This window comes from Dipodomys merriami, unplaced genomic scaffold, assembly GCF_024711535.1.
Source record: "Dipodomys merriami isolate MVZ:Mamm:240054 unplaced genomic scaffold, mDipMer1.0.p SCAF_34, whole genome shotgun sequence".
NCBI classification, from domain to species: Eukaryota; Metazoa; Chordata; class Mammalia; order Rodentia; family Heteromyidae; genus Dipodomys; species Dipodomys merriami.
Window position 1 is genome coordinate 8373253 of NW_027204937.1, and position 16099 is coordinate 8389351.

The 16099-nt window shown below is 41.8% G+C and overlaps 1 protein-coding gene across 2 annotated transcripts in view; it reads left to right on the forward strand.

Annotated features, from left to right (window-relative positions):
- Txndc12 (thioredoxin domain containing 12) overlaps positions 1–6072 on the forward strand; it is a 34133-nt gene extending 28061 nt beyond the window's left edge. For both annotated transcript variants that reach the window (XM_069987230.1, XM_069987231.1), the window contains exons 5-7: positions 1284–1353; positions 2143–2226; positions 5225–6072. In XM_069987230.1, coding sequence (XP_069843331.1) covers positions 1284–1353; positions 2143–2226; positions 5225–5304 — 234 coding nt within the window. In that variant the 3' untranslated portion in view covers positions 5305–6072. The remainder of the gene's footprint in view (positions 1–1283; positions 1354–2142; positions 2227–5224) is intronic.
- The last annotated feature ends 10027 nt before the right edge of the window (positions 6073–16099 follow it).

Genomic DNA, 16099 nt, shown 5'->3' on the forward strand with positions numbered 1-16099 from the left:
GGGCTTGAACTCTGGACCTTGGCGCTGTCCCTCAGCTCTTCAGTTCAAGGCGAGGGCTCTACCACAGCGCCACTTTGGTTTTCTGGTGGTTTATTGGAGATAAGAGTCTCACAACTTTTCCTGTCCAGGCTGGCTTTGAACCATGATCCTCAGTTCTCAGCCTCCTGAGTCGCTAAGATTACAGGTGTGAGTAACTGGTGCTTGGCTCTGAAATTTCTTTTGTTGTTGTTGTTTTTTGGTTGGTCATGGGGCCTGGGCACTGTCGCTGAGCTCTTTTTCTCTGGACTAAAGCTCTACCACTTTGGGCCACAGCTCTACTTTCTGTGTTTGAGGGGAGGAGGAGTTGTTAATTGGAGATAAGAGTCTTATAGGGGATTTTTCTTCTGACCTGACCGGCTTGGAACTGATGCTCAGATCTCAGCCTCCTGAGTGAGTAGCTAGGATTACAAACATGAGCCACTCTCAGCCAGCAAAGGCTTAGCTTCTTTTTTAAAAAAGAAAGTAGCTGGGTGGTGTGGCCCACACCTATAATCTTAACACTGGGAAGCAAAGGCAGGAAGATTGTTAAGTTCAAGGCCAGCCTGAGCTGGCCATCAAGACTCTATCTCAGAAGAAAAAAAAATCAGAAGTAGAACATTTGCCTAGTATGTACAAGGGCCTTTGTTCAATCCCTGGTACCTAATAAATAAGTAATGAATACATTGTGTGGTTCTATTTTCTGAGAAGACTTACTCCATAGTTATAATTGAAATGTCAATCTCACAAATTTATAAATTCAAGAGAGTGCATGCCTGTCAGAGGTGTACTGGGAGTACAGCATTGAACAAAGCAAAATTTTCTCATTGAAATAACAATTGTAATGTGTAATGACAAAATATGTCAAGTGGTAGTTAGTGCTAGAAATGCTAAAAATAAAGGGTAGAGAAGATGGCTTGTAGTTTTAATAAGTAGGTGGTTACATAAGAAGGTAACTTTTGAGAAAAGATCTGAGGCAGAAAAAGGGAGTGAGCCATGGGGATGACAGAGGGACATGTCCAAGCAGCCAGTAAGAGCAAGTCCACAAGCCTGAATTAGGAGCACATCTGATTTGTTAAATAACAGCCACAGTAAACAGATTAATGTGGTTACAGAGGACTGAGCCAGGTACAACATGACATTTGACAAGTACTATGGGGAGTGGATCATGTAGGACCTTGTAGGTCCAAGCAAAGTGGGGAATCCACTGAAAGGCTTTGTGGAATGGGAAGATATATCTTATGAAGGTTAACATTTAATCTTAATAGGATGAAGAGGAACCCAAGGATGAAGATTTCAGTCCTGATGGGGGTTATATTCCACGAATCCTTTTCTTAGGTAAGGCAAAAGGTCTTATCTGAGGATAGTTAAAGAAGACCAAATGAGAAATGAAACAAGCACTGATTCTACCTAGTGAAACTATTCTGAGATATCAAAAAAAAATTTTTTTTTCAAAAGAAAAGGGAGGATAAAAGTGAGTAGGGAGACTGAATATATAGTACACACAATTAGTACTCAGGAGGCTGAGGGAGGAATGGCAAGTTCAAAGCAAACTAGCACTCCACAAAAGAGAGAGAGAGAATATACAGAAGTATAAGCTTATAGAATGTTTCCTATTAACTGCCTTTATAAGCAATGACAAGCATTTGACTTGTATTTATCATTCAGCCATCCATTTATTCATTTAGTCAATCATTTGAACATCATCCATATGTCAGGCTAGACACTGCAGGGATAGAGATAACCAATTTCCATCTGAAGTTGATAGTGCAACTGAGTAAATGGATAGATGTATTTCCACAAATAATTTAAAAAGATTATTAATGACCAGTTAAGTCTTTGCTCAACATTCAGCTAGATTCTGTGGAGGGTGCAAATAAACATCTCATCATAATCAAGCTGAAGAGTATGTCAGAAAGAAGAAATAACATGTGCCATGGTGTAGGGTTGGTATGCTGTTTCGAGAAGTATGAGGAATTTATTGTGATTATAGTATGAAATGTAGACAGTAGTGGGGGGGGAGGATAATGGGCTACAAAGGTGAGAAGGTTTTATTTCCCACCATATGGTTTGTGACATACTTTTGTTTTAATTACTGCAATCCTTCTGCCATTTTGTCCACAACAGATCCCAGTGGCAAGGTGCATCCTGAAATCATCAATGAGAGTGGAAACCCCAGCTACAAGTATTTCTATGTCAGTGCTGAGCAAGGTACAGTTCTGAGAGACAGGGGGAGGATTGTTGCTAGGTTTAACTAGATAAACCAGAGGTAAAGTCTGTGATAGGAATTTAATATATCTTTTCTAATCTAACCTCTCTTGATAGGCTTTTAGTGACATTCCTACCTGGGAGACAAGGGAAAGATAAAACTGAGTCCTTCCCTAGTCTAGAATCCAGTGCCAGAGGTAATTGACTCATCAAAGTCATTGCTGGTGCCTATGGCTCTTGCCTGTAATCCTAGCTACTCAGGAGGCTGAGATCTAAGTGTCAGGATTCACAGCCAGCCAGGGCAGGAAAGTCCGTGAGACTCTTATAGCCAAGAAACCATTAGAAAACCGGAAGTGGCGTGCTCACCTTGAGCTGAAGAGCTGAAGGATAGCATCCAAGCCCAGAGTTCAAGCCCACGACCTACCAAAAAAAAAAAAAAAAAAAAAGATCCATCATTGAACTTCCCATTAACTATCATTTCAAGTCATAGAGGTTTTGTTTTATTTTTCTTCATTGTACCTGTTATTTTTCCATAAGAATCCAGAGTGAGGGGAATGCAAACTGTTAGATCAAGTCTAAGAAGATGCTAAACTTTCAGATATTATACTCCCTCCCCCACCCCCCTCACTGGTCATGGGGCTTGAACTCTGGGCCTGGGGCACTGTCCCTCAGCTCTTCAGCTCAAGGTCAGCACTCTACTATGTGAGCCACAGTGCCACTTCCATTTTCTGAGTGGTTTATTGGAGATAAGAGTCTCACAGAGTTTTGGGCTGGCTTGGAACCTGGCTTTGAACCAATCCTCAGATCTCAGTCTCCTGAGTAGCTAGGATTACAGGCTGAGCCACTGGCATCAGCTCAGATATTAAACTTTAACTAGACTTAGAAGTATAAGTATTTGCCTCTGGGCTGGGTGCTCGTGACTCATGCCTGTAATCCTACCTACTCAGGAGGCTGAGATCCTGCCAGCCCTGGCAGGAAAGTCCGTGAGACTCTTTCAGTAAACTTCTCAGAAAACCCAAGTGGCACTGTGGCTCAAGTGGTAGAGTGCTAGCTAGCCTTGAGCTGAATTGCTGAGGGACAGCGCTCAGGCCCAGAGTTCAAGTCCCGTGACCGACCCCCCCCCCAAAAAAAAAAATTGCCTATGGGAAGACATGAGGATGTCTCAAACTATGGAAGTGAGAGATGGGAGTATACAACCCAACATGGAGATTCTGTAAGGCTTGCTAGAGCAATGTATGAGTGGATTGGGTTTTGAAGAATGAGACCTTAAATTAGCTACCAGAGGAAGGGCATCCAGCAAAGACAAGTGAGATCATGTCACCTAGGCTTTGTTGTTGGTGTTCTTTGTATTCCTGGAACACAAGCATCCTAGAGATAGAGATAAAGGTTGACATTTATGTCCTATATTGTTTTCTTTTTCTTTCTAATTTATGAAAAGGAGATGTTTGCTAAGTTATCATGTGTCCCCTATTACAAGATTGCTAGGACATTGATCACTTTAGAGCTCCTATTCTCAAAATAGGGAAGAAGAAGAAGAAGAGGTCTAGAAATACTGTCTCCTTTCTGGGTAAAGACACAAACGTCTCCCATGATCAAATGCTGATCCTTGGAAAAGGAGGATTTTTCTGCATCAAGAAGGGCAGCTGGGCATTAGATCCTCAACTTTTGTCTCAAGATTCATCTTCCCTTTAGAATGTTAATGTTTGTACTGCCATTTCCATACTGGCATAATCCAAATTTGAGTACAAGGCTCTTCACTAGGCTCTCCATGGCTCAGCTAACATGAAACTGGAAATCTGGCTTTACCACAGGGTAGGCAAGAGAAAATGGAAAGATGAAACTAAGCTATATTATCAGACTCTTGAGCTTATGGACTTGTTCAAGATTCACAAACAGGCCTCCACCTAGCTTCCTCTGCCATTGTAGTACCACTACTCCATGGGCCTTTACCAAAGTAGCTTTCCTTCTTGAAATGCAGATCCCTAAGAGGGATGCCCAGAGATTTGCAGGAAATTTAATTTCTTGTCTGCCTAGGTTCCTCCTCTTAGGGTTTCTTATTTTATGGCCTGAAAAAGTGACTTCTTCCATTATAGTTGATAATAGAAATATCTGTGCCCTTTAGAGGAAACCATTTCCCCTCCCAGTGTGCACATGTCACCTGTAACCTTGGCAAGAAATAAAATAAATGCAATAGTCATCAAGAAGGCATAATGGGAATGGTAGGAAGGTGTTTTCTCTTATTGACTAATGAACATGAACAGTCTGACAAGAGAGCAGCTTCAATCCTAGAGGATCAGTCAAAATAACTACTACATTTTGTAGGTCTTCATAATTTCTTTTTTTTTTGGGGGGGGAGTCCGGTTGTGGGGCCTGAACTCTGGGCCTGGGCACTGTCCCTCAGCTCTTCAGCTCAAGGCTAGTGCTCTACCACTTGAGCCACAGTGCCACTTCCAGCTTTTTTCTTTTTGCTTATGTGGTGCTGAAGAATTGAACCCAGGGCCTCATGCATGCAAGGCACGAGCTCTACCCAGCCCCAGGTCTTCATAATTTCTTTTTTTTTTTTTTGTCGGTCATGGGGCTTGAACTCTGGGCCTGGGCGCTGTCCCTCAGCTCTTCAGCTCAAGGCGAGCACTCTACCACTTGAGCTACAGCGCCACTTCCGGTTTTCTGGTGGTTTATTGGAGATAGGAGTCTCACGATCTCTCCTGCCCGGGCTGGCTTTGAACCGCGATCCTCAGATCTCAGCCTCCTGGGTAGCTAGGATTACAGGCGTGAGCCACCGGTGCCCGGCTATGGTCTTCATAATTTCTGAACATGTCTATCCATTCTCTAATTTTTATGATTATCATATGTGAAGTAAGTAAGGGCTAAAATCTAGAAGTAAATTTTGAGTCCAGATCTTGTGCTCTTCTCATGTAGAATACACTTTTAGAGTATACACTTGTTCTCAAATGTTATATATTAAACTCTGTTTCATGCTTTTCTCTCCTTCCCTTCATAGTTGTTCAGGGGATGAAGGAAGCTCAGGAAAGGCTGACTGGTGATGCCTTCAGAGAGAAACATTTTGAAGATGAGTTGTAATATGAACATATAATCCCTTCTTGTGGCAAAGTTGGTATTCTGAAAGAAAATGGAAGCAGAGGAAATAATTGAGGAATCACCCAAAACAATTAAACTGACTAGGAAACCCTACTTCACCCTATACTGGAAGAAGCTATCTTACTTGGAAGAAGACTGCTAACAGAAGCTGGTCTGTTTTGTGGAAATAGTACTTGAGGCAGATTTCCTTTTCCTGCTTCCTATCAGCTAAATATCTATTTGCCTCTGAATATGAAGAGTGAAACCTATTGACACAAATCTTGAGCCACTTCTCACACATCAGAATTTGAGCCTTTATCCATTTCCTTCCACTTGAATTACCGTGGTGGTGAAAAGAAGACCAGTAGCAGCTTTTCTACAGTGTCCAGTTCATGGGAATTAACTTATCAATTTTTAAGAAAACAGCAAATTTTAAATGTAAATCAGTAATTCTGCTCCCTATCAAGGAGACTAGCTGTTTTTTTCCCCATTTCTACTGGGAATAATGTTAAATCTCTGCAACTACCTTCCTCTTATTCTGCTCTGGCTTCCCTGTTTGCACACATGTATGTACAGGAATGGCGATGTGCTTGGACTCAGTTCCAGCTGGAAGCATGCTTTCTCTGTTATTGTTGGAGAAACTCAAGCCTTTGAGCCCTATATGGAGACATTTTTGTCAAGTCATCAACTGTATTTTTATACTGGGTTAACAAATGTAAAAGATAAACTATTAATTGTACCATTAAACTTTAATAAAACTTTTAAAGGAAATGTGTTGAGCTGACCTTTGGTTATTAGAGGATGGAAGGAGACAGGAGAGCTCTTTAGGAAGAAAACTAACCTTAAGGCTCTGCTCTAGCAGTCCTACCCTAGGCTCCTAATCTTTTAACCATACATCAAAATGAGCACCAGGGATCATTTTTCTTAAAAAAAAAAAAAAGGGGGGGATAGGGACTCACTGTTGTCCAGACTGGCATCCAAGTTTTGGACTCAGGGATCCTCAGATCATAGCTTTCTAAGTAGCTAGTATTACAATGTACCCATTGGTGCCCAATGGCTTTTTGTCTTACAGAGCTTTTTTTTCCCCCTAAGCATAATGTGATATTACAAATGAGATCATTGGGCAGAATATGTGAACAGGCCACAGCATATGTAGGAAGACTCTTTGGTACTCATTAAGTCTACCCTAAAGTGCGGACTACAAGACATAATGTGTGTTTTCTTTTTTTTTTTTTTAAAGATTTTTTTTTTTTTTTTGGTCCGGTTGTGGGGCTTGAACTCTGGGGGCCTGGGTGCTGTCCCTCAGCTCTTCAGCTCAAGGCTAGCGCTCTACCACTTGAGCCACAGGGCCACTTCCGGCTTTTTTCTTTTTGCTTATGTGGTGCTGAGGAATCTAACCCAGGGCCTCGAGCATGCAAGGCAAGCGCTCTACCACTGAGCCACCTTCCCAGCCCTCTTTTTTTTTTTTTTTTGCCAGTCATGGGGCCTGAACTCTGGGCCTGGGCGCTGTCCCTCAGCTCTTCAGTTCAAGGCTAGCACTCTACCACTTGAGCCACAGCACCACTTCCAGCTTTTTCTGCTTATGGGGTGCTGATGAATCGAACCCAGGGCCTCATGCATGCAAGGCAAGCACTCTATACCACTGAGCCACCTTCCCAGCCCTATAATGTGTGTTTTCTACACTGCAATCAGAAATGTTAGCAAATCTCCAGATGTTAGCAAAATTAGTTTATTTTCCTTGTACTTTTTTTTTTTTTGCCAGTTCTAGTGCTTGAACTCAGGGTCTGGGCATTGTCCCTGAGCTTGTTTTGCTCAACATGAGCACTCTTATCACTAAGCCACATTCCCAGCCCCTCCTTGTACATTCTTTATTCATGATATTATGTTGTATAGGTAGTCCTTTTAAAACAAAGCACATTAGTTGAAAATGGTATTTGTTTTTAAAACTTTGTAAATAAAGTCTTCACAATTGTGTGTGTCAGTCCTAGGGCTTGAACTCAGGGCCTGGGCACTGCCCTGGCTTCTTTTGCTCAAGGCTAGCAGATTCTACCACTTGAGCCACACTGCCACTTCTGGCTTTTTCTGTGTATGTGGTACTGAGGAATTGAACCCAGCGTTTCATGCATGCTAGGCAAGCATTCTACCACTAAGCCACATTCCCAGCCCCCACAATTTTATTTATTTATTATTTTTGTCCATTGTGGGGCTTGAACTCTGGGCTTGGGTGCTATCCCTGCGTTCTTCAGCTCAAGGCGAGATCTCTACTGCTTGAGCCACAGCGCCACTTCCAGTTTTCTAGTGGTTAATTGGATATAAGAGTCTCACGGACTTTTCTGCCCGGGCTGGCTTTGAACCATGATCCTCAGATCTCAGCCTCCTGAGTAGCTAGGGTTACAGGCATGAGCCACCGGCGCCTGACCCCACAATTTTTTTTTTTTAAAGGAGATAGTTGGTATAATTTGGAGGGACTTTGAATTTAGATGATGTGAGGTGGAGATGATGCTTTTTCAGCCCTAATTTTATTTCATTTATTTTTTTGTCGGTCATGGGGCTTGAACTCAGCCTGGGTGCTATCCCTCAGCTCTTCAGCTCAAGGTGAGCTCTCTGCCACTTGAGACACAGCACCACATCTGGTTTTCTGGTGGTTTATTGGAGATAAGAGTCTCATGGACTTTCTTACCCTGGCTGGCTTTGAACTGGGATCCTCAAATCTCAGCCTCCTAAGTAGCTAGGATTACAGGTGTGAGCCACCGGTGCCTGGCTCAGTCCTAATTTTATTATGGTGCTTAATATGGTGCTTCTAAAGGGAGGATTTGAGGAGAATCTAGAAAAAATGTTGAAATCATCCAGATAACAAGTCATAACATAACAAGTCATTCTATGTCTTAGAATTCAGAATATTTTTAAATTAGAGTTGAGGAAAAAAATGCGAATAGCTCTGTAAACCTATAATCCTAACTACTTGGGAGGCTGAGATGTGAGGATTGAGATTCAAAGCCAACCTGGGCAGGAAAGACTCATCTCCAATTGGCTAGCAAAAAGTCAAATGGAGCTGTGATGCAAGTGGCAGAGCACCAACTTTGAGTGAACAAAGCTAAGGGACAGTGCTAGGCCCTGAATTCAAGCCCTAGTACTGTCACATGCAACAACAAAAACAACAAATCTACTTACACATGCAACATGATGAGTCTCAAAAACATGTTTGGTGGAAAACAAGCAAAAATGTACATGAAATTTTATTTTTTGTCAGTCTTAGGGCTTGAACTCAGATCCTGAGCACTATCCCTGGGCTGCTTTTGCTCAAGGCTAGTGCTTTACCACTTGAGCCACAGTGCCACTTTCAGCTCTTTCTGTTTATGTGGTACTGAGGAATCAAACCCAAGGTTTCATGCATGCTAGGCAAGTTCTCTACCACTAAGCTACATTCTCAGCCCAATGTATGAAATTTTAGAACAGGCAAAACAACTGATCTGTTCTGTGAGGAAGCATTGGCAGTGAAGGGGAGGGGAGGAGATGAATACAAACACAAGGGAACTTTCCTTAGTGATAGAAATGCTGACTGTGATTGTTAACACAGCTGTGTACACTTGTCAAAACACATCAAATTAGGAACATGAGCATTGCATTGCGTAAGTTCACGAATTTAAAAACACTCTCCAAAATGAAGTCTTTTCTGAAAGTATGATTTAGTTGAGTCAAAATGTGGCTAATGAGATAATACATAAAACCTTTCCATAAAGTAAAGGAAAACCAACTGTTAAATAATTAAACTGTACTTAAGGCAGATGATAAATAACTGGATTTTTATCAAAGCAGAGTATAGGGCTGGATAGGTAGCTCAGTGGTAGAGTGCTTGCTTTGCATGCATGAGGCCCTGGGTTTGATTCCTCAGTGCCACATAAGCAGAAAAAGCTGGAAGTGGCTCTGTGGCTCGAGTAGTAGAGCACTTACCTTGAGCTGAAGAGCTGAGGGACAGTGCCCAGGCCCAGAGTTCAGGCCCCATGACTGACAAAAAAAAAGGGGGGGGGGTGCTGGGAAGGTGGCTTAGTGGTAGAGCGCTTGCTTTGCATGCCTGAGGCCCTGGGTTCAATTCCTCAGCACCACATAAGCAAAAAGAAAAAAGCCAGAAGTGGCGCTGTGGCTCAAGTGGTAGAGCGCTAGCCTTGAGCTGAAGAGCTGAGGGACAGCACCCATGCCCAGAGTTCAGGCCCCGCAACCGGACCCCCCCCCCAAAAAAAAGCATAGTATATTGATAATTTTTTTTTTAGTACTTTTGAGGGATTTACCTTATGCAGGATACTTGTAAGGCAACTGGGAAAGTCTGAGATATAGTTAATAAGTGGTTTGTGTGGTATACATGCCAGCAGTTGAGAACAAGTATAACCAAACAGGTGGCATATTCTTTGTTTTGGGGGGGTCCAGTCATGGGGCCTGAACTCTGGGCCTGAGCGCTGTCCCTCAACTCTTTAGCTCAAGGCTAGAGCTCTACCACTTGAGCCACAGCGCCACTTCCGGCTTTTTTTTCTGCTTATGTGGTGCTGAGGAATTGAACCCAGGGCCTCAGGCATACAAGGCAAGCGCTCTACCACTGAGCCACCTTCTTAGCCCCATTGGTGGTGGTATATTCTTTTGCAAATTAGATGCAACGATGTTTTTGAAAGAAGATCTAATTATCAATAGATTTATCATTATTATTTTTTTTTGTCAGTCATGTGGCTTGAACTCTGAGCCTGAGCCCTGTCCCTCAGCTCTTCAGCTCAAGGTGAGTACTCTACCACATGAGCCACAGCACCACTTTCAATTTTCTGGTGGTTTATTGGGAATAAGAGTTTCACGGACTTTCTTTCCCAGGCTGGCTTTGAACTGCAACCCTGAGATCTCAGCCTCCTAAGTAGTTAGGATTACAGGTGTGAGCCACTAGCACCCAGCCTCCTTTTTTTTTTTAACTTCTAAAAAATATTTCTTTTTTGTCACTTAGATCATTGATCTATATTAGATCATTCCAATACAATTTAAATAAAAACTGTTATTTCTCTAACACAAACCATTTGTAGGTTTATATGCCCTTCCAGCCTGACCCATGCTGTCATACCTTTCTTCCTTTTTTTTTTTTTTGGTCAGTCGTAGGGCCTGAACTCTGGGCCTCTGGGCCTGGGCGCTGTTCCTCAGGCTCTTCAGGTTAAGGCTAAGGCTCTACTACTTGAGCCACAGCACCACTTCCAGCTTTTTCTGCTTATGTGGTGCTGAGGAATGGAACCCAGAGCCTCATGCATGCAAGGCAAGCACTCTACCACTGAGCCACCTTCCCAGCCCCATCCTTTCTATTTTTTTTTAATTTTTTTAATTGTAAAGATACTGTACAGAGGGATTACAGTTGCATGAATAAGGTAATGAGTACATTTCCTACATCGTTACCCCCTCCTTTGTTTTTCTCCTACTGTCCCTTTCCTCCCCACCTTCCTAACCTCCCTCCCCACATCCTTTCTATTCTTTAGCCTTTTTACCTGTTCCATTCTGCTTTCTCCTTTCTATTCCATCCAAAGTGGTGTTCTTATGATAATGGGAAGGGGATATGGGATTGAGAAGTGAATGAGGAAAGTTTAGCTGATATCATTTATTTTAAAAATCCTCTTTCTGGGCACTGGTGGCTCAGGTCTCTCAGAAGGCTGAGATCTGAAGATCAAGGTTTGAAGCCAGCCTGGACAAGAATGTCCATGAGACTCTTATCCCCGATTCACCACCAGAAAACTGGAAGTGAGCTGTGGCTCAAAGTAGTAGAGCACTAGCCTTGAGAAGAAAAGCTCGCACAGTGCCCAATCCAGAGTTCAAGCCCCAGGATTGATAAAAAAAAAAAATTTTTTTAAGCCTGGAAAGTACTCCTCAAGCTCTTCAGAGAAACAGAGAAGGTGGGAGCTATCCCGAACTCATTCTATGATGCCAATATCACACTCATCCCCAAACCAGGCAAAGACCCAACCAAAAAAGAGAATTACAGGCCAGTTTCCTATGAACACAGATGCAAAGATCCTTAACAAAATTCTAGCTAACAGAATCCAGAAACACATAAAAAAATCATACACTACGACCAGGTAGGCTTCATCCCAGAGATGCAGGAATGGTTTAACATACGTAAGTCAATAAATGTAATCCAACACATAGGCAGAGCCAAGGTCAAGAATCACATGATTATCTCCACAGATGCAGAAAAGGCCTTTGATAAAATTCAAAATTCATGCTAAATGCTCTGGAGAAAATAGGAATAGAAGGAACATTTCTTAAAACAATAAAAGCCATTTATGACAGATCAGTAGCCAATATTATACTTAATGGGGAAAAATTACAACCAATTCTCCTAAAATCAGGAACAAGGCAAGGATGCCCACTGTCTCCACTCCTCTTCAATAAGTCCTGGAACCCTTAGCCAGGGCAATAAGGCAAGAAAAAGACATTAAAGGGATCTGCATAGGGAAAGAAGAAGTTAAACTATCCCTTTTTGCAGATGACATGATACTATACCTTCACGATCCCCAAAACTCCATCCCCAAACTCTTAGAAATAATAAATCACTTCAGCAAAGTAGCAGGATACAATATTAACCCACAAAAATCAGTTACTTTCCTGTACACTGACAATGTACAAGCAGAGACAGAAATAAAGGAAGCAACCCCATTCACAATAACTTCCCCAAAAATAAAATATTTAGGAATTAACCAAAGATGTAAAAGAACTATTTAATGAAGACTATAAAAAAGTTAAAGAAATAAATTACAGAAGACACTAGGAAATGGAAAGACCTCCCATGCTCTTGGATAGGCAGACAATGTAGTGAAAATGGCAATACTGCCAAAATTAATATACAAATTCAATGTAATTCCTATTAAAATCCCAATGACGTACATCTCTGAAATACAGAAAACAGTCCAAAAATTCATATGGAACAACAAAAAACCTAGAATAGCCAAAACAATTCTAGGGGATAAAGACAACATGGGAGGGATATCCATGCCGAACTTCAAACTCTACTATAGAGCCATAATAACAAAGACAGCATGGTACTTGCACAAAAACAGACCTGAAGACCAATGGAATAGAAGATACAGAAATAAATCCACATGCCTACAGTCAGCTGATATTTGACAAAGGAGCCAAAGACATACAATGGAAGAAACACAGCCACTTCAACCACTGGTGCTGGGAAAACTGGGCGGCCACATGCAGAAAACTAAAAGTGGACCCCAGCCTATCACCATGCCCCAACATCAACTCAAAATGGATTAAAGACCTTAACATTAAACATGAATCTCTGAAACTACTGCAGGACAGAGTAGGAGAGACACTTGAACTTATATAGGCACAGGAAGGAACTTCCTGAACAGAGTCCCAGGGTCACAACAAATTGGAGAGAGACTCAACAAATGGGACTACCTTAAAATAAAAAGCTTCTGCACAGCTAAAGCTATCGCAACCAAGCTAGAAAGACAACCAACTAATTGAGAAAAAGTATTTACCAGCAAGATATCAGACAAGGGGTTAATATCCAGTATATACAGGGAACTCAAGAAACAAATCCCTCCCAAACCTAACACACCAATTACTAAATGGGCAAGGGAACTAAAGAGAGACTTCTCAGATGAAGAGATAAAAATGGCAAAGCAACACATGGTGAAATGTTCATCATCCCTGCTTGTGAAGGAAATGCAAATAAAGACAACCCCGAGATACCACCTTATCCCAGTCAGAATGGCCCACATCCTCAAGTCAGCCAACGACAAATGCTGGAGGGGATGTGGAGAAAGAGGAACCCTATTACACTGCTGGTGGGAATGTACACTTATACAACCACTTTGGAAAGCAGTCTGGAGGGTCCTCAGAAAGCTAAATATTGACCTCCCCTATGACCCAGTCATACCACTTCTAGGCATCTATCCTGAACAACAGGAACCAGTATACAAAGACACATGCACCTCCATGTTTATTTCAGCATTGTTCACAATAATAGCCAGGATATGGAAACAACCCAGCTATCCCACCACAGATGAATGGATCAAAAAATTGTGATATCTATACACAATGGAATATTATGCAGCCATTAGAAATGACAAAATAATGCCATTTGAAGGGAAATGGATGGAGCTAGAAGAAATCATGTTGAGCGAGGTAAGCCAAGAGCAAAGAGACAAACGGTACATGGTCTCCCTGATAAGAGGATGTTAAATCCAAAATGTTAGGTGATACAACAAAATTAACAGGACTTAAGAAACAAAGGACTTCCACTCATCTGGTCGAATCACTACTAAATAACCCCATGCTACTGATCACATGTATGGTATATATGTGCACACCGGAGGGAAACCAGGAAGACGACACAGAACTAGAGAGAATCAGGGAAAAACACACAACAGCGGGACCCATCAGCTGCACTGGACATTGACCAAAATGAACTAAGCAACACAATGGCAGCGATGGGAGGGAGGGAACAAGTGGGAAAGAGGGAACAGCTGATGCTATGCAAAACAAAAGAAATGTACATACCATCCAATGCGGAAGAAATAACTGTATTGCAAAGCTCGTAGAACTCATAAATGTTATAGACCGGGATAGACAAAAAAAAAAAAAAGCCTGGGAAGGTGGCTTAGTGGTAGAGTGCTTGCCTAGCATGAAGCCCTGGGTTTGATTCTTCAGTACCACAAAAAGAAAAAACCCAGAAGTGGTGGCCCAAGTGGTAGAGTGCTAGCCTTGAGCAAAAAGAAGCTCAGCGACAGTGCCCAGGCCCTGTGTTCAAGCCTCAGGACTGGCAAAAAAAAAAAAAAAAGAGAGAGACCTCTTTCTAAATCAGACGTGGGTAATGCTCAATCCTACCCTTAGTATACTGAAAGTCAATAAATATGCTACTGGCCAATTCAATTTTTTTTCCCAGAAGACCACAAGTAGTGGAAAGGAAGTAATGGATCCTAATGGTCTGTTCAGTAATATATGTTATCAAGTAAATAAATAGCACCCTTTTCCACTGCTTTACATGAACAAAATCTGAGACCTACTCTTGATATATCCAAACTTCACCTCTTAATTTCCAATTACTGTTTGTTCTCTATAATTCTTTATTGTTGTTATTATTGCTATTGTTATTGCTTCTGAGACAGGGTCTCTCTATGACCTCAGGCAAGGCTTAAATTTGAAATAATACTACTTGCTGGGACTTCAGGCATGTGCTACAAAGCCCAGCTCTCTCTTTATAAAAATTATCCATTCCTTGTTAAGGCTTCTCTTTTCCAATGTGTATGCTGAAGTTCTAACCCTCATTTCTTCAAATAATGACTGCATTTGAAGGTAGAGTCTTGTTTACACATCCATTTATTCATTTTTGCTATGTTGGACCAGGGCCTCTTTGTGCTTTTATTTATTTATTTTTGGTTGTTTATTTGTTTATTTAAGTTTTAGCACTCTACTACTTGAGCTACAGCACCACTTCCGGCTTTTTCTGCTTATGTAGTACTGAGGAATCGAACCCAGGGCCTCATGCATGCAAGGCAAGCGCTCTAACACTGAGCCACCTTCCCAGCCCAGCAAGGATTTTAGTATGACAGGATAGTGTAGGGAGAAGTGGAGATGAGAGAAATATTTCCTGTTTCTCATGCAGGAAATGGGAATTAGTTTCTTGTGTTTTTGAGATAGGTTCTTATGACCTTGGCCCAGGCCTTGAGCTTGTGATCCTCTTATCTCTACCTCTAGAGTGGCTGAAATTATAGGCATATGCCACCAGGAACAGTTCAGAGATAGTCATTAAAGAAGTAAATACTGCTGGTTCCCTTATAAGTAGAGGAGATTAGAATATAGTCATCACACAGGAAAGACAATGTGAAGACACAGAAGACAGATGTCCTCCTGCTAAGAGGAAAGACCTCAGAATTAAGAAAATGAGTAATGTTGATTTCCTAGGGCTAAACATCTTACTTTAGCTATCATATGCCAACAGGGAAATGTAAGGTCCAGAAAAATCCCGGAGGAGGGAGTGATGAAATTCTCTCTAGGTAAGGATCAGGTAAAGTGGGAAGTGGTTTTCTAGAGAAAGTATGAATGTTGAAGAAGGCACTTAAGGTTGAATCAAAGGTCTGTAGTAAATGTTGAGATTAAAAGCCATTTGGAAACCTCTAAGTCATTCTATGTGGCCAGAGCATCAAGCCCAAGAAGGAGTATGAGACTGAACCTGGCCACCAACCATAGCTGTGCGCCCAGCCACTGCTGTGTGAACATACTGTAAGAGAGAAAAAGCATTAGTATTAATCATTTAGCCATGGGTCCACCTTGGGAGACTCATTCTTCCTCTCTGCAGGTTAATGTCCTCATTTCCGGTTGGAGATAAAGCTAGAAAGAAAAGAACCTGATAGAATTTGTTGATATTGGATTTTATCTTTACAGTGCAATAAACATCATTGATTTTTCCAGTTTTTCCCTTTGTTTTCTGTCTGCTGTATTATTTTCCCTGGATACTTGGAAAAGCCATTTAACCTCATTGAGTGTCAGTTTCTGCTTCTGTTGAGATAACGTCACCTCAGAGTCACCTCCTCAGAAGGCACCTGCAATATAGTTAGTTCCCTTTCATTCAGGCCTGCAACCCAGACTGATTTCAGCACCATGGTTACTGGTCAGTTTAAAGAGAGCATAGTTCCCATGTAGGACACAAGAGGGAGTATGAGACTGACTGAAGTGTTCTGGAGGGTCACAGGACTGCCTTATCAACCAACTCAAATGTCACTGCCTTGGAGACACTTCTCCTGTTTTGTAACTCTAAAATAGCTTC